General features: G+C 39.6%; 1 protein-coding gene across 6 annotated transcripts in view; it reads right to left on the bottom strand.

Moving 5' to 3' along the window:
- ATP8A2 (ATPase phospholipid transporting 8A2) overlaps positions 1–26,457 on the bottom strand; it is a 344,031-nt gene that overhangs the window by 133,927 nt on the left and 183,647 nt on the right. For all 6 annotated transcript variants that reach the window (XM_074568973.1, XM_074568941.1, XM_074568962.1 and 3 more), the window contains 2 exons: positions 14,146–14,329; positions 9,761–9,871 (listed from right to left, as the gene is read on the bottom strand). In XM_074568973.1, coding sequence (XP_074425074.1) covers positions 9,761–9,871; positions 14,146–14,329 — 295 coding nt within the window. The remainder of the gene's footprint in view (positions 1–9,760; positions 9,872–14,145; positions 14,330–26,457) is intronic.

The raw sequence follows: 26,457 nt of genomic DNA, 5'->3' as shown, positions 1-26,457 counted from the left end.
TCTCTAGTGGTTAATTAGTGAAATTGGATAGAGGTATTTTTATCATTACTGCTCATCCAAGTGAAATGGCAAAATTACTTTCTAGCAGCATTTAAAAATGGAATCTGTATTCAGTTAAATTTGTTCTCTGCCCTAGCTTCTTTGGGTTATGATCCTAAAAAACAAGAAACCTCAAAATAATCAGGACCAGTTCAGTTCACGATTGTCATGGTTTGAGCCTGAACCACAACAATGATGCAGATACTGGAAAGAAAGAAATTTTATATTAAAAAAAACTGTTGAGACCACATTTTTGAGTTCAAAAGGTTTTTGTAGTTGTCTGTGAAGCAGCATTAAGACAGTAAGCGTTATGAACTCATCAACTGCATGCATCTGTACTACAGGACACACTAGAAAATGTGGCAGTTAGAAACTTATACACTCCAGTGGTGCCTCCAAACGTGCCAGAGAAATGCCCATACGAACAACTAGAACGGAGAAGCTGACAGCGAGACTGCTCTTGGACAGGAGCTCAGGTAAGGATATCTTTTCTGCTCGACTTCCCAGGAACTAAGAGACAAAGTACTAGTAAAATGGCTCAAGATAATAAAATTGAACACTGAAACAAAATGTTTTGGTGTTGTCACCAAGTTATTCACACTCAAGAAACAACAGTCCGAATAGCCTGACCTTACTACTGGGCAAGCAGCTGGCAGCCAGACAGACTTCTGTTCGGTTCATACAAGTGAAATAGAGCCCACACAGACCAGCACACTTTTTGTCCACAAGCACACAACAACAAACAGTATCTTAGCACATGACTTAGAACAAATAAACTCATTTTATTCCAAAGAATTGCCAGGAAAGTAGAAAATGTCTTCAATTACTATTCAGTGACTTCTGTGGGACTGCTTACAGGCAAGCCACCACACGTTTCCAGAAGTGGTCTTCAAGTTAAATTTCAGAGCACTTTAGGTTTAAACAATAAGTTAAAGGATTTTATGAAATTGCACAAAAGCACAACTTATTAATAGATACTACACCTTTCAAGCTATTTGTCCCTATTTAAAAAATGCTTTGCCAAGAGCCATGCAAAAGAAATGCAAACCCCTCCTTGCACCTAGGCTAAGCAGTGTTTTTAAATACCAGGATAATATCTGAGTTCAACCACAGCAGATGCAGCTAATCAAGTAAAAGTAATTCTGCTTTTCTCTCCCCTGGAAGATTAAAGTCTTCTAAGCTTCGTTAAGTTACAGAACATGCTTGCTTATAAGGCTGTTTTAACATGAGTGCCTCAAAGCTTCGTAAACCAGAGAAATAAACTCACTGCTCAATTTGCCAGGCAGTCATTGGGGCCAGGGTCTATCAGCAAGTCCTCTTTGGCAAAACGGAGCCTCGTTTGTAAGCATTTGTATTACTATTCTCAAAAGTAAATTGCTATAAAACGCATTTTGAACATAGCAATGAGGTACAGGTGAGAGAGAAGAAACCCTCACACCTTCAACGTGCATCCCTCTGGCTTCTGTCTAGTGAAAAGCAAACCAGACAAAAACCTCTTCAGACATGCGATGGGCACAGGACCTTACTCTGCTATCAGTTATTCTCATACAAATCAGGAATGTCTCTATTAAAGGAAGTCTGTTTATAGGGATATAGGCTAGATACAAAGAAAATCGGTACAGACCCAAGTGATATATTTGTGAAGAGCTGTATTACCATATACAGATCAATGTATATATGGTGTTGGATTTTAAAAAAGCACTCTCAAAACTACCCCCTTCGGTGCAGTAGAGCATTGCTAAATTCAGCATGAATGTGCTAAGCACAAGTTATTCCCCAACAATGTCTATTTGCACTTTTTAAACATTAATACAATTTTGAAATTTGGCCTTCCCTGTACCCACAAGTAATGCCATATGCACTGAATTGGCCTAGGTGGGTGGGAAAGCAGGATCCGTTCCCCCTATTTTTATTAAAACAACAGGTTATCCAATATTACCAAGTCAGAGCAGTCAGTATTCAAAGCCATAAGAAAGAGCATAAGAGTTATATTTCAGATGAAAACTTTTAGCTTTTTGGAAAGAAAGTGGGGTTGAAATCAAGAATGATAAACCCTTGAATTTCAAAGCTGGTTTTGTTTGATAGAAATAGAACATCCCAGGTTTGTGTTTTCCTAACTTTCATAATACAGGGTTAGCTTCCCTCTTAAAAGCTTCCTCACATTAGGTTATCTCCCTTCTAAACATCAACTTGCATTTTCACTGGTGACATAGCTAAACTGAAAAAACATTTACTGATGACAGAATTCTGGCTTTGAAGAACACATTGCTCAGGAGATGGCTAGTGTTTCACATTTAATGGCCTCAAATTTAGAAAGCAGCATTATTATCACTTTGTTAATGTGAAATTAAGATTTTTTTTTCACACCAAATTACACATACATTTTACAGAGAAAGAAAATGACTATGTCTGCCATACAGCCCTTATGTATATAAATATACACAAAAAATGGATCCAGGCACTCTGAACATACTATCTGCCCAATAAAATATCACAGTAGGTCTCTTCTTGAGACCTATTGCAGCTATTGCAGCACATATTGAACCTGGTAGGTGTTTCACCTAGAGATTCTGAGACCATGCTAAGGAATCTAATTTATCATTTGTAATATTTGGAATGTTGAAAAATTACAAGCTGTGTTACTTGTAGAGTGTAATCAAGGCAGTGTTCATAAAAAAGTCAGAACAATGCTGGTACTTATTCCATCACTTTTGAAATGGTTGGAAAATTCAAAACCAGCCATTTAATAGTTGAGTCAGCTTAGTTTTCAGGGAAGATGGGCTGCTCTCTAATGATTCACTGTATAGTGCACAGCACTAAAAGAAAGGAAAATTAGCATGGATTTATCTTTGTGACTGATTCCTTGGAAACTCTAGGGATTAACATACTCAATTAGGAATCAAAAAAACATGAAGTCAATCATGGATTAAAGTTGGTGAGGCCAGCCTATATGCAATTCTGAATTTCTTCAGACAACAGGGGGGTTGAAATATGGAATAAATTGTCAGTGGTAGCAATATAAACTAGGCACTGTAAATCAGCCGAGAAAGAGGATATATTTTTAAGAACAAAAAGCAAAGCACTATCTGGATGATTTTGGATTAGGTTGGCCAACTGTATTTTATGATATTCCAAGAAGTTTTGGCAGGCTATTTGCAGGATCTGTTTTCTGTAATGATTGCTACTAAAGAATGTTTTCTTGAACTGGAGCCTACAATTAGCTTTTTTGGTGGATGGGAAGGGGATAACATTCTGTGCTGCCCTAGGTCTTCTACTTCTGCATGTTAAACCTGTGTATGAGGCTGATAAGAAACAGTGCAAGATAAAAATAAGCAGACATGTAAGACCTGTTTTTCCAAAAATTATCAAGAGACAGTGCTGAGTCTCACATGCTTTGCTCCTCACACTGCGTCCATTACTGCGCTTTCTAGGTCTGCAAATTCCGTGCTATTCGTAAATATTCTGCACTTTTTGAACTGATTGGCGTTACTCAAGCTGGGGGGCTTGGATTCCTTTCTTTTTACGTGTTTCAAAAACAAATGAACAGCAAGAACAAAAACCCAACCAATCAAAAAAAAAAAGATTCCTTCACTTTCTGGACAGGATTCAGTTACCTCAACATAGACCTCTCAGTATTAATAACACTGCTGCTGCTTCAGACAAGTGGAGGTCTTTGGCAGGTCCTGTGGCAAATCTGCCAGTCCCATACTGCTCTCGACCCCAGAGCATCCATAAAGGCCATCTACATGGAACACTACATTGGTTTCTCTCAGGCACCTAAATTTACACCTCATACTAGTCTTAAGGACACTGAATCCCACCTTTTGCCTATCTGAACACCTGTCCACAGAGAATAAGTTGCTTATTGTGGAGATGCATGCATTTCTGAGGATTGAAAAAGCCAGATTTCCAAGTAACATTAAATGGAAATCACACACGCATTCCTACTTCACTTCGTCATGATAAAGCATTGTTATAAGCTTACCACACCGAGTATATACACACAGAAGTAATGACTACTAAATGCCTACTGTCATTTGAAGCATTTGAACAGGCAACCGAATAATTTGAATACACAAGCATGACAAGACAGCTTGCTGCCTGTATTATTGTTATCCCTGTTTGAGAATTTTGCAACCAGATGTTCTTATTCTTAATTTAACGCTGGGGGAAAATACTGCTCTTATCTTTTAACAACGTTGCTTTTTATGACAACAGTTACTGCACTTCACTCCGCAACTCACTGCAAAAATCCCCACGCTAAAGGTTTTCTATTGCCTGGCTGTACCCTAAGAGTTGCAAAGTCAATTGGAAACAGGAGGCACAGGGACGTAGGTAAAAGTCAGATTACATAAATCAAGGATAAGCACACAGAAGCATTACAGCTATATAATTTTTAGTATCATACAGATACACTCAATTCTGCATGTCATTTGGATAAGAGGGCTAAAATTCCCATGTCTGCTTTCCACATTTTAAAAATACCTCTTGTGTTTGACAGGAAAGCATGAAAACTCGAAACCCAAATGAACGGTCTCATGCAGCAACATTTCATGTGTGCTTGCACAGCTTGTGCTATCGGCTAGTCTGAAGTGGTGACCACAAAGTGTGTGGAGCACTTCACAGCTCTCATTGCCAGACCCTGCTGGACTCAAAATCACCACTTACTTAAAAGCATGTTTATCTAGGCATTGTGTTTACTCGGAGCTTTTAAGACTTGAAATTTCAGCTCTAAAGGAGAAACTACGATCCTGGTGTTTTGTTCTTTAGTACGCTTATCTTGTTTGTTTAGCACTGCTCAACCTCCACAAAGAAACAGCTTTCCAATCTGGGCTTACAACTTATCTCTGGATTCTTAAGGCAGAAGAGAAAATAATGCAGTGTCAGGGTATGTACACTATATGCTCTTCCCCTGCAACTTGCCATTCGTTTCTCTGTTATGGCCCTGCACTACCAGACCTTGACACAGGGACCATGTATTTTCCCCCTCCCCAGCTCATTCTGCAATATATAATACAAGAGTCCTTCACATTAAGTACATTTCAGATAAACAACATGCTCCAGTGAAGTACTGAGCACATTTTTCCTGCACACTGTGTTGGCCTGAAAGGTATCTTCCATGCTTCTGTTTCCACAGAATCATTCCCAAATGCCTTGAACTCTTACCTGATTTTTCTAATATCGCCTTTGATCTTGCTGTGTTTCTACTTCTCCAAGCATGACATGAAAGCAACATTCCCGTATTCTTTTACATTTCAAATCAGCTATATTTCAAAGCTCTGATGTCCACACGACAACTTTATATCATCTCCAGTGAAATATATCTGCTCAACAGATGTGAAACAGATCTTTTGTTTCACTGCTCAGTTTAAAGCCAGCTACATAAATAATCGAATGAAATGGTGTTTTGCAATGATGCCCACTTATCTGTCTGTCAAATCTTTAAAAGCCAAAAGCCTGTCACCGACCTTCTGCTTCAGGATGGTCCTGAACGATTGGCTTTCCTCAGTAACAGCTTCAGTGCACACTGCTACTGCAGCCAGACATGGCAAATACAGGAACAGACACCAAAGAGGGGCCTTTATACTCACATTCCGTCCCTGCAGGCGTCTTGGTAATGTTCTATGTACATTCCCTTGCCACTGTTAGGACAGACCCAGCAAGGCCAGTCGGAGTGGGGAAGCGGCAGCAATTTGTCTATCAAGGAGCTCTGTGGATGCAAAGGCTTGATTCTGCACCCCTCTGCCGCTAAGTGAGGCCGTAAGCAAGGGAACCCCAACTTTACACCCTGAAGCACCTTGGTAGCAGTGATATGCAAGGACTCAAGAATCAGGCTAAGAATCACACCAAAAGGACTCGAATTTTTAGGACCCACTTCTCTTTCTGCTTTTGATTTAGTATTTCATTGAGTTTCGTATTTTCAAAAATGGGGGGGTGGGGGGTGGGGGAAATCAAGAGAGTGGCAGGAGGACAACCGTGAAGAAATGCAAAAGGAAGAGAGATCAGGTCAGAGAAAGGAGAGCAACACTGAGTTTCTGGCTCTCAAGCCAAAAGTCTTTTTAGACTTCACTGAGCTTTATGACTTTAATGACTTAAAATTCACCTCAAAAAAATATCAGGAAGACCTAATCAAGGGTAGAGGAAAGATATACTCTTATCTCCATTTCCCCTGCAATCTTCAAGACTTGCCTTCTGCTGTATTAGCTCTCTAGCTGCATGAAATCGTCCCATATGGGAGCACACTTTAGTCATCATCAGAGCAGCTGAAGACATAGTTGCTGGGGCCCCTGTCTCTCCACAAAGAATCAGCCATTGCAGGAAGGTAAGCACCAGCCTTAACCAAGCAGCACCTCTTAGCAGTCAAGCCCACGATGCCAGTCACCTGAGCACACTTTCCATCAAATGCCAAATTCTGTATTTTAATTACCACTTTTCCCAGAAGCCGAAGGAAAGCTGATGAAATTTATTGTTTCAGAGATGCTACAGTTTGAATCCTCCTGGTATAAGAGCGACTGGTATCAAGATGAACTTCTAAGTGTATTAGGGGTTTTAATATACCAATGTTGGGATGCTGGGAAAGGAGACAGCAATATGTTCTCCTCAAGCATTTATCATAGTTTAATTAGCTTGAGTTTAATCTTAATGTATGGCTCTGCAAGTTGTGTCCAGATGTTCTGTGTGCTCAGCCTGAGTACCATCTCTTATTTCTCTCCGATAGTTGGAAAGTATCAGGGAATAAAAGTTTTGATGAGCCCCAGAGCTTCACTGCTGCAAAACTCATTTACATAAGGCTTACTTTAGTTATTCCTCAGGTGTTAAAGCTTCACTGAAATAAAACAGGTACAGTAACAAAAGTAAAACTGACAGTAATATTGACCGATGTGCTTTTTGATTCAACTCTATAAATATTTACTCAGTACAATCCTTTAGAAGATTAACTTAGAAAGTAATTCAAGTTCAAATCCCTGTTTCATTATGATGTTAAAAGAATATTCCCCATACACCACACATCCAAGCAGGAAGTACAGGTAAATATTAAACTTGTCCAGAGCATTGGGAAACAATCGGGAACATACCATATGCACAAGCAACAGTGCAGGAGTGCTGGGCACTCTACCATTCTCTCAAGTTGAAAGATTTATTCCCTCATGGAGCTTCTCTTTCATGAGCATCACTTCATACCAAAAATTGATCACTGCTCCCGAGCCTCACAGTAGAAATACAAAACAACTCAGCTTTCTTTGTGTACAGTTAAGAAGGGAATTAGAGACCTCTCCTCTCTCTTCCCTGCATCCCCAGGATACTAAAATCGGCGTCTCTTTTGTTTCTGGGCAATTTGGCTAGTTTTATACAGTTTTGGAGGGGAAGTTCCTTAAGGCCAGCAGAGGAAAGCAAACTTACCAGGGGAACCAAAACCAAACTGAGCTCTTCCCACTGCTGCACATCTACATGATTTCTTCTATCACTTCATCTCCCTTAAACCTTAAGCTTGCTCCCAACTTCTATGCAACGTGAGCACAGAGGGGTAACCAAGGTATGGGCCTGAAGCTTGTTACACTTTTTTCAGTGCTCAGTTGTCAGACAGAACCAGCTCCCACCCTTACTCGTGGGCATCACGACACACAAAAGCTCACTTGCCTCAGTACAGTATGCAGAAAGAACCAAACACAGACTAACACAGTGAAGAGAACATCTGACCTCACTTTCTCGGAGCAGACTTGCATTTTATGTATCATATAGTGATATCTCTGGCTAATAAAATTCCTCCCTATGGTAAGATGATTAACCTGCCTCAGGGCTGGACATCCCAGAGGCCTTCACCTTCACCCAGAGGCCCCTTTCACAGCTGCTCACATGGGAAGGCATAATTTAGGCATATAACATTTGATGCAGAACTTTCATTTACTATAGTCTGACAAGTAAATTATCAAAGACACTGCTACAATGGGCAAGAAGCAGGACTTTCAAAATCGATTTTCAGATGGAGAAGAGAATCCTAGAAGGCAATCATGAAGCTATTAAGCATTTTCTGAACAATTCAGGGAAAGCCCCAGTAATTCCCATGCTCACTAAGAAACCCACTAGAAAAGTTATTTTTTAGATTTGTATTTCTTTCGCGCAGTAATGAATATTATTGTCATCTCCAACAACACTTAAAGCCCCTTACTAAAAGCATGAGTTACAATCAGCCCAAGTTAAATTAAGGACTATTACAGAAAGTCAAACATGAACCAAATCTTAATTATCTCAGTGCACTAAATTAGTCTCAAAGCTGTGAAGGTGGCTTCTATAAGCCACAAGAACACACCTGTGAAATCTCAGGAACGTGGATTTAAGTTTTGCAGAGAATCCGGCTAAAGAGTTGGAACACAGTCAAGAGTTGGATGCTTAAAATTTAAAAAAAAGGCAACTCCTCGTATTATTTCACAAGTCTAGCTTACTGTATATCACTGCTCTCAGCCAGTACAGCAAAACGCTGCCATTACTTTGATGGCATAGTATAACTCTCTTGCAGTAAAACAGACTACCTGTGCTGAAACTGTAACAGCCAACAGCTAATGCAGAAATAGTTAGCACAGGAAAAACGGAGCAAGGTAGTGGAGAATATTTGTTCTCAAAGAGCCTAACATCATGCATAAAAGATGATCAGACCCTGAGGGAGCCAGGTATACACACACACGGACCATGATATGATTCACTGAATAGTAAAACATTACTTACCCACTACCTCCTGTAATCGATATAGCTAGCTACCTAATTATAAGTGTTCTAATTTCCTTATTGTTAACCTCATTCATGCCTGCTTAATTTTAGAAAGAAATTGAAAATCTAATATATAGACATGGACATATATAAATAAAACTGATGAACAATGTGGAAATTGTTGTACTAAGTGACCACTTGATACTCAAGTGACCAATCCACTGAGTTCAAGTTCCTCATGTGTTTCTAAATAGGCAACAGCACACAATAAACTTCCCTTCCTGAACCTTCTTAAATTCCAGACTATATATTAAAGCGTGAGAACTACACTCTTACCTAAGCAGGCTGAAATGCAATATATTAATGTTCATAACAGTATTTAGCCCATTTTAAAATCCAGTTTCATTACTTGACATCTTCAGGCAATCTATTTTTCAAAACACAGTTAGTTACATTAAGTATTATTAAATCAAATAGCCTGATTAGTTTTATAATTTCACTGGCATTGTAGAGCAAAATTACGCCCTCTCTTTCCTAAAAACAAGGCAAACTAATTTTGCTTCCAGTTAAGCTAAAGTCTTTATAATTTGGAAGCAACAGCTATAGTTTTTGCCTAGTTTATTATTTTCATATACAGTTCTTCCTGATTCTATTAAATGAACTTTTGATTTAATTTTAGCCCCAAATTCAAGTTTTATAAATATAAGCTCCAATTGAAATGTTTCCATGAATGCAAAGAAGCTTTTAATATGAACATTTGTACCAAAGGAATGAACTTCGTCCCTGACATCTCGTATCCAAGGCTTCACTGTACCAAAACCTTCAATTTTCCTTTTGCAAACATTAGAAGCCTCAAGTGAACTAACTTAATCTGAGAAAGGAATCAGGATTTTAAGTTGTTAAACATCGAAAAAAGTGTCAGTCCTTTTAGCTCAATCCATCTGGATGAGTTTTTCTTTTTATACAAAATTATTTGAGTAGTAAGCACTGGTAAGCCCATTCAATTAGTTACTCTTACCTCAATAATATACAAAACCACATTCTTGTAGAAGCAATATAGTATGCACTTGGTAACTCGATTGTAACTCCAAGCTCCATGGACCAACAACAGCTTCTCCAAGTAGGAAAACTGAAGGAGAGAAAACAAGTTTTTACACATATGAAGGAATATTTAAAAAAATTGGTTAAACTCCTGCCCTCAGAAAAAAACCCCTCAGATCAGCTATGAAAGCTGTTCTTCAAGTGCAATATTTAAATAGCTTAGTAGAACACACATCCAAAAACCAACACTTCAAATATTTACAGAAAAGCCTTTTTTGTAGCAAAACCTCTGAAAGTCTTCAAGTGGCATTCACTAGCTTTAAACAGCAAGAAGTCTTCAATTAGTATTACTATCCTGATAGCAAAATCAAGCAAGGTTAACATAATATAGCCTTGTGGATTGAATATAAATGTGAACTCTTCATTTCATGGTCAAAGAAGATTCCCATGTTTAAGGGCTTACATGGTTCAGAATCTCCTTTCTCTGTGTTAAACGAACAGTCTGGTAATTAGAAGTGTCTCAAGCTGAAATAAAACACACAAGGGACGAATACAAGTGGAAAAATAGATGCATGGAGTCTTTTATAGAGAATGAATACTTACATTAACATTTTCAGCCCACAAAATGTATGCGATCATGTGTTATATAAAGCACCTAAAATATTATATAAAAAAAGAAGGAGAATTTGCCAAAAAGGGCAAGTAAATGGATCTTGTAAAAACTGATACCTTTTAATGCGAGTTTGAACCACAGGTACAGCTCAAATTCAGCTTCTCAATTCAGCAGTTTTGAAAATCGACTTTTATAGAAGCAGTCTCACAATGCAGCCTAGGAAATGCATAATTTTCTAGTCTTGACTTTGTCAGTGAACCTTTTTTATGGCCTACAGCATGCCTCTTGTCCAGTTACAGACAGGTCAAACTGGTGATGAGATTCATCACATGTATACCTGAAGAGTTCTGGGACACTCAGGTGGGATCATTGTTTGCTTTGCTTCCTTTTCCACGAAGTGACTTTATAGGAAAAGCTTGACTTCCTAAATTTAGATTCTAGATAATGTATTTTAACCAACACCTATTTGAAATTGAAAGCTACAGTAATGAATCAGGACTCTCATGAGACAGCTCTGCTCCCATGATTTCCAGCACTGAAATCACTGAACCACAAATCCTGTAAGACCAGCCTCTCTCCCAGGCACCAGCAACTCAGATTTGTTAGGATATGCCAGCAAGAAAGAAGGAGAGAAAATAAAAGTGAACCAGACTTCACGGTTCAGTCTGCCCAACTTGAGAGGGGACTGAAAGTGGAGCACTCACAAGGGAGTAGCTGACCTACTAGACACCTAATGCCTCAGTATGTGGCACAGCTACAACTTTCCTCACCAAAATTCACTGACAAAACACGTAAGCAGTGATGGGAAACTTGCCACTATGTCCTGACAAGTCACCCCAAACACCTCTTGTAGAGAATAGACAGAGACGCACTCTAAAAACTTTGAGTCTAATGAGTGACCAACTCAGATGTAGTCTTCTCTAGAGCTCAAAGCAAGGAAAAATTCTACCCTTAACTGCACTCTTGTTTGTACTCTCATGAAAGTGAGTGCACTGCATAGCACAGCAAGGATGACATCAGTAACCTCAATAACGCAGTTCTGAGCCTGTTCACACTGGTGAAGAGTCCCATTAAGACATGGCAAGGAATTAAATTTGTTTTGATGATAGTCACCAAAATTATGCAAAGGCACAGCTACTGGCATATTTGAGATACTGTAGGGATAGGGTTCTACTAAGACACGGTCCTTGTTTGGACACTACTGTATTTATGGAGTTTTAAATCAGAAGGGAACCTTACAACCATTTGGCCAGCCTACCTGCAAAACAGTTTCTATAGTTTTCACAGTTGTCTCTGTATCAACTGTAGCATAACTTTTTTTTTATATAAAGAGATTATCTTTTAGAAAGATAGCCCCCATCTTGACTAAAGGATGAGGTGATGCCATATTGGCAGGGGGAAATTTAAGACAGGAAAGATGCATCCAAAACGCAAGCCAAATTTTCCAGAGAAGAAAACTGAAACATGAACATTTGTTTAAGAAAAATTTCCTTAGTTAAGAAAAGGGAACAGTCCCTAGACACCAGATGCTCTCTGGATTAAGACGATACAGTCTTTTACTAAGGAAAAGTTATTTAATTCTACTGCTGTCTCTCTAAACAGTTAGGTCATTTGATTTGGGAATTCTCTAAATATGGATCACTGGTGCAATATCATTTCAAGGGAAAAGGATGATTCAAACAGATGCTCCTTGCACCTGTGGAAGCTATTTGGAGTAGAGTCAGACACAAGCTGCCTTTTTATTTTCATTTAGTTTATGCTTTGATTGCCCCTGGAATCCTGAACAAGCCTATGTAGAGACTTTCTCTTCCATAAGTGCCTACTTCTACCAGAAGAAATACCCCTGCATTTGAAATACCATTTGAACATGAGATGCTACATTATAGTGGTCGTCTTAAATTACTCAATAAGAACATACTCTGCCTTCAAGGCATGCACATACAGTAATGCTTTAGTGGGAGTTATATGCCTTCACTGAAAGAAATATAGCCCACGGAGATCAAGTTTTTCTTTTGAACACTTTTTTTGAAGCACACATTACCATCCACTATTAGTCTCCTTTACAAGAGGGATTCCTTTATATGTTTTCTAATCAGCACAAAGCTCTTACACAATCACAAAAAAACCCACAGCTCTACAGTGGTTTACCAATTTTTGAAAATTAAAATTCTGTGCTGGTGTGATCGGCTTTTATTTCATATTGAACTAAGAAGATTCATTGCTATTGTCAATAACTCCCTGACTGGAATTTAAACCAAGACCAACTTACTTCCACATTCTAACACTAAATTCAAAGACGGGGTTTTTCATTAATGCAGAAGCAATACATGAACACGGAATCACTTCTTCAGATTTAACATCACTGCAACTAATGCAAAAGGAATTAAGTGTATAGGGGCCTCTATGGACAAAACTCTCACTGCTTATGCTTACTTATTAAAATGGAAGTAATAAATGATCTGAGGAAGTCTAAGAAAAGAGCATTCAATTAAGTTACACAGCAGAAGGAATATATAGTCTACAGAAGTTATGAGAAAGTCATTACAAGATACCACAGACTTTACGATTATGTTCCTATAATGCTATGTATTTAGAATAAGCTATTGCTTATGAAAGAATAAGTCCTTGATAAAACAGCCTAAAATTTTCAAGATAAATTTGGTGAAAGGTCTCAGTTATTGAAGCCTGAAACCCAGGGTGCTTCATCAGGTCACAGAAAAGAACAGCAATACAAGACTGACATTTTGCTTCACAGCAGGGCTAACACAATAAACAGTTATCTGTGCCAACAGCGGCATTATCTGCACCTTTTCAAAACCTCACCTTGTACTGAAACTATCAAAAGATGATAATATTCCATATCACTTGGTAGAGCAAATCTGCCCATACCCTGGCAGAAAGAAACGTCAGCCGATGCTCAGAGATCACTGAGGAGACAATGGATTGTCTCTGCTTCCTGTCACCTCCATCTGTTCTTGCCCTGCGATCGGTCTCAAACACATCCACAGACCACCTAGGCTTTAAATAGTATTCAGAGGATGACCGGCAACTGAAGTATCTCCTTCCTTTCTTATGCACCTTTTTAAGTCTTTATTCTACATCTTGGTTTCTCCAGTAAAACAAAAAGGCTTTTTACTCTCCTCTTTAGCTGAAGTAACCAGTGTTGAATTTGATGGGATAGCTTGGGAGCACTCACCCAAATAAAATTCAAAATAACATACCTAAAACAAAACCACTGGCTGGCTCTCTAGAACTGTGACTAATTCCTGTATACATCACAGGGGTGGGAGGAATGAAGGGAAAAAAAAAAACAAAACAACACAAAAAGGAGGAGACACCTCAAAATAAGAATTTCCCAACAGTTAAACTCTTACACATCTGGTTATAACACCTGCTCATAGTAAGAGAAGAAAGCTTGCACCAAGAGAGATAAGTTCGAGTTAAAAGCATGTTAACATGAGCATCACAAAGTGCTTCTCCCTGATTACTGAAGAACCAAGACATCAGACAGCTGTCAGGAAGAAACTGAAACTTTGAAGGGAGGTGGAGCTTTTGCCTTGAAGAATACAAAATCATAACAATGAATCCCAAAAATACACCCAAGATAAATGTTTTATACAGCTTCCCTGAAAAGGAAATGAGCAGAGACACTCCTCGCTTGAAGGCTAGGAGGAATCATCAAGCACCACATGGCCACACAGCACATCTCTGACAACAGGATACAGCAGTTGCTCTTTTTTGCCTCTGACCTGTGCAATAGCATAATCCGAGCAATTGGTTGCCTGCATGCCCTCATTGCCACTTATCCCCACTCCAACATGAGCCGTCTGGATCATTCCTACGTCGTTGGCACCATCCCCGATGGCAAGTGTTATGGCATTGACGTGTTTCTTGACCATGTCTACTATTTCAGACTTCTGTAGAGGAGATACTCTGAAAAGGAGAGAAAAAGGTGTCAGTTCTCATATGCTGAGCTATGTGCCTTTCCCAAAAGGACAGCTGTCATCTACATTTAGAAGTAATCAAAGGGCAGCTGCTGGGAAGTTTATTTATTCAAGAACTAAGCTTCAGAACCTGTGCCAAACCATTTCAGAACAAGAGAGTAGCTTTAAAAATAATTTCACATTTATCATTACTGACTCATATTTTACACAAAAGAGACGAAATAGATACGAAAGGTTTTAAAGCTTTGTTTTCCTCCCCCAGCCCCAACCTGATACACTTTGGCATCCACCAGTGATGTTACATTGGGAACACTGGAGAAAGGAGTTTCCTCTTGAACTACCACGGTTTACAGATTAGCAGTGCATCTCCATCCAGGAGGTGGAGGACCACTAAAACACTCAGAGAATAAATCAGGGACTTAGTCAGTGGTTTGGCAAAAGGTACTGCTGCCTTACCTTATTCCCTCCTCCAGCTCACTTCCCCACTTGCCAGGCCATTTTCTAACCTCAGACTATGCAGTCAGGATCAGAAAGAATAAGGCCTCTCTCCCTGATCTCACATATGCCTTGCACACTGGTACAATGCTGACTTTGGTGATGGTGTTACTCAATTCCAATTCAAAAACAAAAGGCTGACTCCATGAGATCTGAATATTCTTATCAGTTTTACTAGTAGTTACTTTAACCCGATCCTTTTCTCATTTTACGTAAGTTCCAGTTCAATAAAAATTCATGGAATTCAATAGAGTTAAACTAGTGTAAACCAGGGAGACGTGGAAAAAGGCTCAGGACTAGATTACTAAATTGAGTAAGACACCCTAAATGCCCTTTTTTCATAGAAAAGGTGGATCAGGTTACCAAATCATATGGGGAATTCTGGAAATATCTACATGTAGATTAAATATTTCCATTCTAACCCCATCTGTACAAACAGCCCTTTCCCCATCATTTTTAGTTAAAGTTCCAAATAATTTTATATTCCCTTAAATAAAGCTTTAGACAAAACTTTTCCACATCTCAAGTCAGCCACGTAGCACTCAACAAAAATAATGTAACTGATATCTAAAAGCTTTACTATTAAAACAGGAGAAGAATGGGGAGCTTGGGGAATGGGAGAGAGAGGTTTTTCTTTTTACATGGCATTTTTTCCAGAGTCTACATCCTGTGGGAGCAACTTACACAGCCTTTTAATACACCTGGCTAGATTACTGCTGATCAAAAAAAAGCGGAGTTACCTTGTTCAGCATTTTGCTTTATGGCCTTGATTTTGTTTAGTGCTGAGCACCTCTTTAAATAGCTCGATGAGCAATTGGGGGAGAAAGGGTTCCTAAGAAAAATTTGCTGGGCCCAAAATTCACATGTGAGCTAAGCCACCTGAAAAGTCTAGCAGCTGAAAGCTGAGAACAGGACAAAGTTGACTAGGCCATAAAATTTACTTAATACCATTAGATAGATTTATTAAGCACTCAACTACCTGGCAACAAAAATGCCACTTGGCACTGTAAGGGCCCAGATAAATTACCAACACAAAATCCTAAAACACTAACCAACCTATGGTGTGTGAAAGGTGTCAGTTTATAATTATAAAGCAGCTCTTAATATCATCTGCATCGAATTTTAACTTCTCTCTCACACATACATGCACACTCCCCTCTTCCCTACTCTTCACATGATAAAATAGTAAAGCATGGAACAAGCAGTCAACAAGGACTTCAAGCCACAAAACAGGAGCTCCATAGGGACTTGGAGCTAGTTCTGGAGGGACAGGATTTACAAGTGCACAGACCCCTAATTACCAGCCCCGGGGGCATCCCCAGCACACAGGACCATGTACTTTTGGCAGTCCCCTCGTGCAGTTATCTCATTGCAGCTGAGCACTGTGCATATCTGCTAACCTCCTCCTCAGACAGACACATATCTCAGAAGTCCAGTTTGCACTCATTTAGTTTTCAGTTGCATGGCAATGGAAATAGCCAAGAAGTTCCCTGGTTTTAAATTTGCTTAAAGTAACAGGGGAATGAAAAGAGACAAACTGTGAACAGCATCTCTGATTCCGTAGTTCAAGCCAGCAGCTTGTCTACAGACACTTCAGACGTAACCAGAACGTGGCACAGATGCTCAAGCTTGTTCTTGTGCCATTTACCTGCGATACGTCAGGCAAGCTAATATAGCCTGTATTCACCTCTGTGCCTGCAGTGTAGCTGCTTCAGATTTTAAGTCGACTTTGACATTAATGACCTATGATTTGTCAAATCAATGGAATGCTCCAGTACAAACACGTTTATCAACTACTACATAATGTACACAGAATATGCTTTTACTGTCTTGACCAAATAAAGTTAATTATACCCACAGTTATATCACACCCAGTTAAAGACTAACATCTCTATATGCCTAACAAGACTAAACAAGCTACAGGAAATACTAGATATATACTTTAAACACCAAAAATATTTCTGCACTTGTTTTAGGATGAAATCTAAGACAAGATTTCAGCACAAAGCGTTACTTGATTATAGTTGTTGATTCTAAACAACTTGCTTTATAGCAAGCGTCCTCTTTGACACCTCCCCATCAAGAACATCCCCAAACTCCAGAGAACACGTTTTGCTACACACAGTTATATTAACTACAAAAGTTGCAAATTGAGATGGCTATTGATTTCCTGAGGGGTTTTACACCCCTCTCCTCCCAACTCACACTCTCAGCCTCCAAACCTCTTCTGCTCCTTGTAATCTATTTGGTACCAACACACTGCATTAGATGACATTAATCCTCTTAGCCAGATGATCAGAGCTGCAGTCCATTTCTGCACACTTTATAGGCTGTCTACATGAATAACTGGAAGATTATATAGTGCAAGACAGTATTAACCTGCAGCTCCCCCCAGGTAGTATCTTGGAAGAGGAGGAGGAATAGCAAAGTTCACAAAGATTCCAGGACAAATGAATAAGTTCAAAGCAAAAAGCACCAGCAAGAACTAACCACTTCGGAGAAAAATTTTGCAGCTACAGACAGCTATTAGTAATTACCATTTGGTGGAACATCCCTGGCTTTCACTGCAGAGCTCACTGCAGCAATATCACGATGCAAGCCTTACCTTGATACACGCACAAGTAATTAAGAGATAAACAAAACATCAGTTGCATCAAAATCTTCTGCTTACTCGTATTCATTTACTGGTCAGATAACAATGCTTCTTACAAAGGTTCTTAAAGCGCAATTCAAAAGAGTTCACTGGAAATGGTTGTTTAAACATCAGTCATTTTTATTGCCTCTGCTCAAAAGCATCTTTGACAACAGATACAATCAACTTAGTCTAGATTGATTCTCTCTTTTACACATACCCCTTGGAAAAAAAAAAAGTCAGGTTTCAAATACCACCATTATAGCTAAGGGACCAAGTCTTCAGATTCCTGCTCGAACTGCTTCCCTGAGAATTGGGACTTAAGACCACCCAGGCTACAGAGAGCCTGGGGTCAGGACTGCACCTTTATAAAGCGTTTACCATTCAACAGTTGGCTGTGCAATCTAAAGTGTTCATGGATGACGGAAGGGATGCATATAGTCAAGTGCCAGCCGTACAGCAGACCTGCTACTTGCCCACCTCTGGGACTTGCCTTGCTCTTGGGAGGTAGAAGCCAATATGGAAAAATGGAAGATTCTTTTCAGTCTCAAACATGCTTAGTCTTTTATCAGCATCTTTAACAGGTTAATACAGAAAGCCGTTTCCATCATGAATGAGATGACTGGTGCCTTGACATCATATTGCCCCCTCTGTAATGGGATGGGTGAAAGCAAGAGGGGGCACAAAGCACTACACCTTGGGAGGAAGCTGGGGGATAAATGCAGCCCAGAGCCAGGGACCCTCAGAAAGACATAGACCTAATCATCCTCAAGTCACTTAAATCCATAAGGAAACTGGGGAGGGAGGCAGGGGTAAGTAGTTTTCAGATAATGAAGTACTATGTTGTTACAGTTAGTAACTACTTTAAGGTCCTACTTCTAAGTAGAAGCTCATGAAAAAAATAGCCCAGGGCACAGCACAGAGCAGTAACACAGCTGGTGTTCACAGAGCATGTTGCAAGAGGTTTCCCACTGACTTCTGCAGATCAGCTCCCAATGGCTTTAAACCTTCAGTCTGCATTTACTTCTTTAGCTTGGGTACACGTGTTTTTGAGCAAACTTCTTACCTGATATGTTTTGTCTGTTCAGTAGAGTTCTAATCACATGGTTTAGTCCTGCGAGGAGCAGGGAGCTGGACTCGATGATCCTTATGGGTCCCCCTTCCAACCTGACATATTCTATGGTTCTGTGATTCTAACTCATCATTTTGCTGGAAGGTTTGCTCAGGCTTACTTTGTATGTTTAAGAGGAGAATTCAAGCACAGAGGGAGGATCCTCCAGTTCAATTCCGCCCCCCCCCCATCAGGAATACTAACAGGTCAGCCAGAACAATTCAAAAAATTGTTATCAGTTCTGCTATCTTTCAGTGAAAGACTTCACAAAAACCCCAGTGAAGCAGTGATACTTTAAAAAAAAAATCAAACATTTTATTTAGAAACCCGTTTTGGTACCAAAGTTTTTAAAAACTCAAAGTAAGTAGAAGAAAAATATTAAAACAGCCATTTTAACCAAGCAAAGCAACACAATAGAGCTTTAACTTCAATTTTTAATGTACTGCAACTGAATTAAATCAATCGATTCCTTTACTGCACTTTTTGCAATCTGGCAAGGCAGCTATCCCACTTATTTCCAGACTCCATCAAATATATCAAGAAAGATGCAGTCATAGATGAGATGGGAAGGAGACAATGAGTGCGAGCAGTCCTGTGTCACATAGGTCAGCTACACTCCACAAGATACCATCAGCGAGAAGTGAGAAACAGTTTAATTCTGTCCCTATGCATAGCTGCACACTCACAGATGCACGAGAGCAACTGATAGCAACTGTAAGTAATACTTCTCACACAGGCCCTTAAACTACAGCTACATCATTGCAGATGCTTCAAAGTATACAGACACAAACCACAGGTGGGAAATACAAACGTAGTATTTCAGAAAATGGTTAGTTTTATTTATTGCATTCAAGTCTAAAGGACCCAATGACCTAGGGTCCTGCTACAGTAGACACTGAGACTATCAACTGTATATAAAAGATAAATGATTAAAGAACAAGATAGGCAAACTTTATAGGAATCCATTTATCTATAAGACACAGGCAGTAAAAGATTAGGTAATTTATAAAAGATCAGTTTATATATCCAGACCATCTTACAAGACTATCAAAGGGAAGGCAGCCCCACGAGCTCTTCCAAACCTAAGCAAGGCACAGCTCGATATTGAGTCTCAGCACTCTCCTCTATTCCCTCCACATGTGTCGGGTTTTGTGGCAAGTCCCCTCCCTCAAAACAAGGACACTAGAGCCCTTCTGTTGAAGGCCGCATACTTTCTTCACCCCCAATTCAATACAAAATACTCTTTACCCACACTTCCAAATTTTTAAATGTTCATTTGTGAAAAGAGGAAGGCAAGGAAGGAAGCTGTTTCAAGTATTACCTCCTGCTTCCATGCTATAACAGGGATTAAACACAAAAACATTGATGTCTTTAACATGAAACTTCAATTTGATATTCTACTTCCTTGAAATGCCTTGTTAACGCAACACAAGAGGCCCTTAAGAGCCTTCCTTTATTGCAGAGAACATGATTTTACCCTGTTCTATCATAAAATAGACTAGTACTTCAAAATGCTCAGTGACCTCATCTTCAGAAAAGGCAGAGAGGGGATACAGCCCAGAAAGAGCTGGGAGCTACCAATAACGTTGACAATTAAGTGCACATATTGGTCCCCAGAAAAAGCAGCAAGATAAATTAACACACCACTAAAAGTAATGCTCAGAAAGCAAGGAATGTTACCATGACATTATATTTAGCAGTTTTTATTTACATATTGATTTGTCCTGACATACCACAGGGTGCAGATTTCAACTATGTGTCATCCAAACAAGGGCTAGTCCTGAATTACAGTCATGATGCTCCAAGACACCTTGGACAGACTTCCAATGATGCAGTAACCCACACAGAAGAGTGAACAAAAGCACACACACATCATATTGACTCAAAATGTGTATTGCATTGAATGCTTTTAATTTACCAAGTGCTCCGAATCTCCTTCACCTGCTGACAACCACGATTTCACAGGGACTGGTTCTGGTGCAGTACTTACAACTTTGGAGACAGCACTGAGTGAACTGATGGATAGTTTAGTGTTCATAAAAAGCACCAAAGGAACTCATCCAACTAAATTTAAGTGCCTCCAGCAGAGACATCTCTATCTGCACTAATCACGCCACGCTCCTTTTATAGTCAGTGGAGAGAAACAGGCACTTCTGGAGTTCAATTCATCTGGCTTATTTTAGACATGTACTTTGAGAGTATATTTCATTTCCCCTTACAAGCACCCTTTTCTCTCCACCAAAGTAAAGGGGGCTGAAGTTAACTAGTTCACTAGAAAAAGCCTACTACTGACATGTGAAATTACACAGGATGAAACCCATCTTGCATTACTCAAGTGCTAAATACCTTCAAATTAACCAGGTGCACAAGCTTTTCCTCTCTTGTTTTCTGGGAAGGTGGAATGCCTGCTTCCTCTCGGCACAGGCACCCAATGCTGAACTGATTGATACACCACATCCTCCTTCTCTTAAGATTCTCACTTCTTGACTTTGCTTCCAGCTCTTGCTAATTCTTTTCTACAGTAATTTCCCAGTCTCATCTCTTCTGAACACAGACAACTAGAAATCTTACCAAACCCCTACCGGCTTCTATAAAAACAACCACAGCTTCACCACCCTTTGTCATTTCAGCTGCTATCTCACTTCCCCGTGCTTTCTTTAATTTTTTCCTGAGCAGACAATCCTCCGAACTGCTTCAGATTGATTTCAAATCTATTTTTTAATTTTAAAGTGAGTTTTACATCCTGTTTCACTGATCAGCAGTCTCATTTCATCTTGTTGTAACTATAAAAAAAACAAAACCAACTTCCTTCAGTTTTTCAGCCTCACTGATGTGCTACTCACTCTCCTAACCTGAAATGTAGAGGGGTAAGACGTGTTGCTCAGAAAGTCATCCAGAACAGAGTATTTTTGATGCCTAGCATGGTTTTAAGTCAAAACACATGCACACACCCCTACATAAATGCTCATAGAACATGGGGCAGTTCTTTTTAATGTAATGGTTACCAAAATAGTTCCTCCTGCATCACTTAAGATATAATAGAAATACCTTCGTAATAGAAAACTCTTTGTAGTTATAAAGCCACTGAATCTTACACAGTCTTCTGAAGAGGAAGACTCCAAATTCATTTAGTACCTTCTAATGACAAAAACAAAGATTTTTTTTCCCTAATTATATATGTTCTTTTTTAAAGATATATGAATCACTAGAGAATTTCTCCCTTGCATTCTCTATTTCAACAACTCATTTGCCATTCACAGTTGCCACTGAAATGATCTCTAGAGAAAAACGATTATGAAATAATCTCTTTATAAGCTGGATTCAATGTATTAAGTAGTACGATATAATATGCAGTGCCCCAGTGAACACAGGGTTAAGTTTCAAGTCAGCATTTTCTTCCTCTTTGATATCCCTCCCTGCATGTTTCTGCCTTGATTGCCCTTCCCCCAACCTGCTTTAAGGGGCAAAGATTAAACAGGGAGAATCTAGTTTGGGAAACAAATTATTTGGAAAGTGATGAGTTGGCATAAACACAGTGTTGAACAGGAGACTATTTTGCATTTTTAACTATAATGGTCACTAGTGGCAACAGCTATAATACATTTTTAAAGTGAAACTAATGTATCAAATTAATTTTGAGCTTCCCTCACCCCAAGCTGATTAAGGCATATTCATTTCCATGCTAATCAGCCTGAGCAGTTCTCATGCAACACAGAAATTGGCTTTTTTCTAATGACAGAGCAAAAAAAAAATAATTCAGTCTGTAACACATACAGATTAGTGCCTTTACAACCTTGAGGACAGCCACAGAGATCGAACACCCATGCATTTCACACAGCGGAGTTGTTTATAGACTTTTGCAATACATGGTGAAATTAAGTGACAATTGAGACCATGGCCATTAATAAGCAGGTCAGCCCATTCAGGGAGGCTCTGCCCTGCAGTGAAGCCAAGAGATCAGCTGGGAGAGCACCAGCCTCCAGAAAAACAGCAATACTGTGGTAGCATCAACCACACCACAGGGGCAGCACTGCCACCTGACAGGGGCACTGCTCCTCCACGCTACTACAGCTCAGAAATACAAAATACAGCAGGTTCAGACAGCACTACTAACCTGCTGCTTCTTTCAGGATCATATACCTAAGAAACAAGCCACAGACACTGACATGGGAAGAAGATGAAGGCAGCTGTAGCTAGTAGATTTGAGATAGCTTGCCAGTTCAGCAACGCCACAAGCACTGGCAGTTTTATTTCTTCATTCTGAGTTCTAATAATTCTGCATGATCTATTTTTCTCCTCTCTACAAAAAAAAAAGTCTCATGGAATTTAAAATGAGAAAGCATATAAACGATCAACTTGCAAGTACACATTATTGTTGAAAAGCCTAGAATCTCTGAAATACATGCTCCTGAAACAGACACAACCCCAAGCAAGGTATCTTACCCAGTAATTATCATCAGGGGGCTGCAGTGTACCAGTATATCATGTTGAGGACTCACTACCCAAAGTAGAAGTATCACCTATTTGTAAAAAGTGAGATTTTCAATTTCAGAATTATCAGTGTACCTCAAAAGTCATGGTCATATCATATCAGGGAAAAAAGGTGAGTTCCCAAAAATTTTTTTTCATGACAAAGAAACAAGTTATTTTCCGCCCTTCCCTGAAGTCCAGTCTGTTTAACAAGGACAAAACGCTTGCCATGAAGTCTCTAAATCTTCAGACATTTAGAAAAAAAGAACTGAACTTTTGGTTTTCACAATCTCTCCACAGCTAGGGAAGCTGAGCACCAGGGTGTTCCCACCAAGATTAAGAAAAAAAAAATGAGACGACTTTTAAATAGAAAAAGACATTGACAACTGGAAGTCTGACTGGGACCAGCTCAGTCTTGGTCAACTATTAAATCTGCGCTCTGTTCAAAGCCAGGTTAAGTATTAACTTAGAGAAAAACATTCGCAGCATGCTCACTACTCCCAAACACGAGCTGCAAGACAGGATCTCTACATCAACCTCTAATCTCAGACTCAATACAAGCAATGCTGCCAAGAAGAGCAGGGAAGGGAAGGAGGAAAAAGAAAGGAGTAATATTCTAGAGCAAAAGTCAGTTATACACTAAGTTCATGATGAAATTGAAGCATTAAAACATGGCATCTAGGGTAATGGGGTGCTTTTCAGGTTCGGTCACCACCTATACTGTAAGTTAGTTGACCTAATTTACATCAAGAAAGTTTAGTAACAGCATTTCTGCCCACGGCCAGCCACTACATGGCCATATTGCTAGGGCACCTGTAACCCTCGAACACACAGTTCCAACATATCCATATCTTGGTGAATGTTTCTATACTCAGGTTTAAGACACAGAAATGCCCTGTGGTTTGTGAAAACAACAGTGATTAATAGCAGCTGCTTCTGGAACAGCAAAATAGAAAAACAGACAGCAGAGGGAACACAACATGTATTGGTCTACTGCACTCCTGATTTTCGAGCACCTTTCAAGTGTGAGGACACCGTTGCAGAGGAAAGCATGTAAAACTGAAGCCACACATCATGGACTGTCGCATAGGGCATGAGCACACCACCTGCAGTAACAGCATCAGCAACTGTCAGGTAAGAGGCAGCCAAACTGGTCCAGTCTCACCCCTGCCAAACTTGGGGAGCAACTGCTTGAGCTGACTGTCCGCAGAAGCTTGTCCAGGCATTTTGGAGCAGCCTAGGCAGAGTCAGGGAATACTTTAACAGTACAGGAGGGACAATCACAGGTCAGTGTCCACGCTTGCTCATTAGCACTCTGATTAACAATGTATACACAGCCTGAAGTGCTTAATACACAAGGAAAAGCCTCACAAAACTCAACTCTGTTTTTTTCCAAACTTACATTGCCTTCAGAATTATGCCTCTTTTGGAAGGTCCAAGCTGGCCACCTCACTATTATTGAAAGGAATCTTCAGGGGCTTTGAAAAAAAAAAAAAAGCATCAAAAAAATTGCAGTTTTCATTTCCTGCATGTGTCTCAACTCTCAGAGCTGAGTTTCTTTTGCACATAAGACTTTTAGTTTTAGTCTCATTCATATTTCTGACCACAGGATCAGTCATACCAGTACAGAGCTTTGCACAGGACAGAGCGCCATGGAGTACAGACAGTCAAAAAAAAAAGCACAAGTATTTTGCTTAATAGCTCAAACTAGGCCAACAGTTGTGCTTCCTGAATTAGACTAAGAATACCAAACTAGGAGCCAACTCTTCACAATGCCAAACTTTTGCATCTTTATAGAAAGGACACAAAATGCTGCAGTTCCAGTTTGGTAACATGCACGTCCCTGTTTCACAGGACATGCTTAACTAGTGCTAAGTAATAGATGCCAGGACAGACCATCCCTTCTACCACCCCTTTTACTTAAGGAGAATAAAAAGGGACACCTGAACAATTATACATAAGGAGTTTTAGAACAGCAGAGAGGATAGGTGCATTTAAGTTAACCTTTTCCTGAAAGCAAGCAGAAGGGTATTGCCTGAAAATCCTTCTTTCGTGGAGAGAAAAAAAACCATCATTGAAACATTTCAACAGGCATTATACTGAGCTCTTTCCTATTAACTTGTGGTCTTTTAAGGTGAACTGCTGGGCAACTGAGAGGCAGCATGAAGTACCAGCCCATTACTAGGAGCAGAGGAGAGCAGATTTCTTCCACGTCCACTTTCATACCAGATTGGTTTTAGAGTAAGAGAGCAGTCCTCCCACTGCTACAGCAATTTTAAGCACTGAGCTGCTTCAGACCATTAGTGCAACAGTAACACTGAATCTGAGCACTTCCAACTCATTAATGCCAATGGAATCTGAAGGATCAGACGGAGCTACCTTACTATTGCTAAAGTAACTTAAATCACCCATAGCGTAGGCTACGACTGGAAGAGCTAAATGAGCCAGACTGCATGAAACATCTCCTTAAAAAGATACCATGGAAATTTAAAAAAAAAAAAAGAATTGCTAGAAGTTGAACTGTATTCACTGACACTCTCCATGACTCAAGCAAGATTAGAAGTCAAAAAACCTGGGAGGAAAAAATGACAACTTGCCCAGTGCTGAAAAATTCATGGGCTCAACAGAAGCAGGAAAGGGGCTTTTGTGAGCTAGATAGGATATTCTCCGCATGTACCAGAGTATATCAGTATGGCTAAGTTGATGCGTTCTTTTTTTAAACCCAGCCGTGAAAAGCAAGTCAGCTCACAGTGCTTTCTGTCTAGAGAAAGGCTTAGAGCCTAAGCATGCTCACCTGAATAAATGGCTTTTGTAGCAGCATGCAGTCTGCTCTCAATTTACACACTAAATTGTATTTTATTTTTTAGTTACAAGCTAAGACTCAGAAGCCTAAGTTCACATAAACCTGTTTACTATATATCAGAAGTTTACAAGTTTATATATTTAACACACTGGCAAAATTCAAATAACAGCAATTCACTTTCAAAATACAATGCACTAAAAAAATCCTATAGCCAAACAGGCTACCGAGCCCCACTTTCAAATATGACCTAGCAACTGGAAAGCTCTTAAGACACATTGCAGCAGCTGAACATAGATGTGATAATGCAAAAAGCTGTAATGTTTGAAGGACTCAGCAGACAAACCGTGCCTTCTACAAGCTCCTACTAGCTCTATAAGCTAGTCTACACAGCAGGATACAAGGCAAACAAGCACACGTACTATCTTTAAATAAACTGTGCCGAAGACTGCCTGGAAAATAGAGGGTGACAGAAGATGGGGACAATAGGCAAGAGGCTGATAACAAGCCTCCTAAAATCAGATGTGCCAATTGTTTTGGGGATGAAAATGGCCTATGGGAATTCACTGTCAGAGGTCATGTGGCACAGCTTGTACTTGAACCGCCAAA

Source organism: Larus michahellis, chromosome 1 (assembly GCF_964199755.1).
Source record: "Larus michahellis chromosome 1, bLarMic1.1, whole genome shotgun sequence".
Taxonomy (NCBI): Eukaryota; Metazoa; Chordata; class Aves; order Charadriiformes; family Laridae; genus Larus; species Larus michahellis.
Note: the sequence above shows the minus strand (reverse complement) of the source record. Positions and strands in the feature narration are given on the sequence as shown.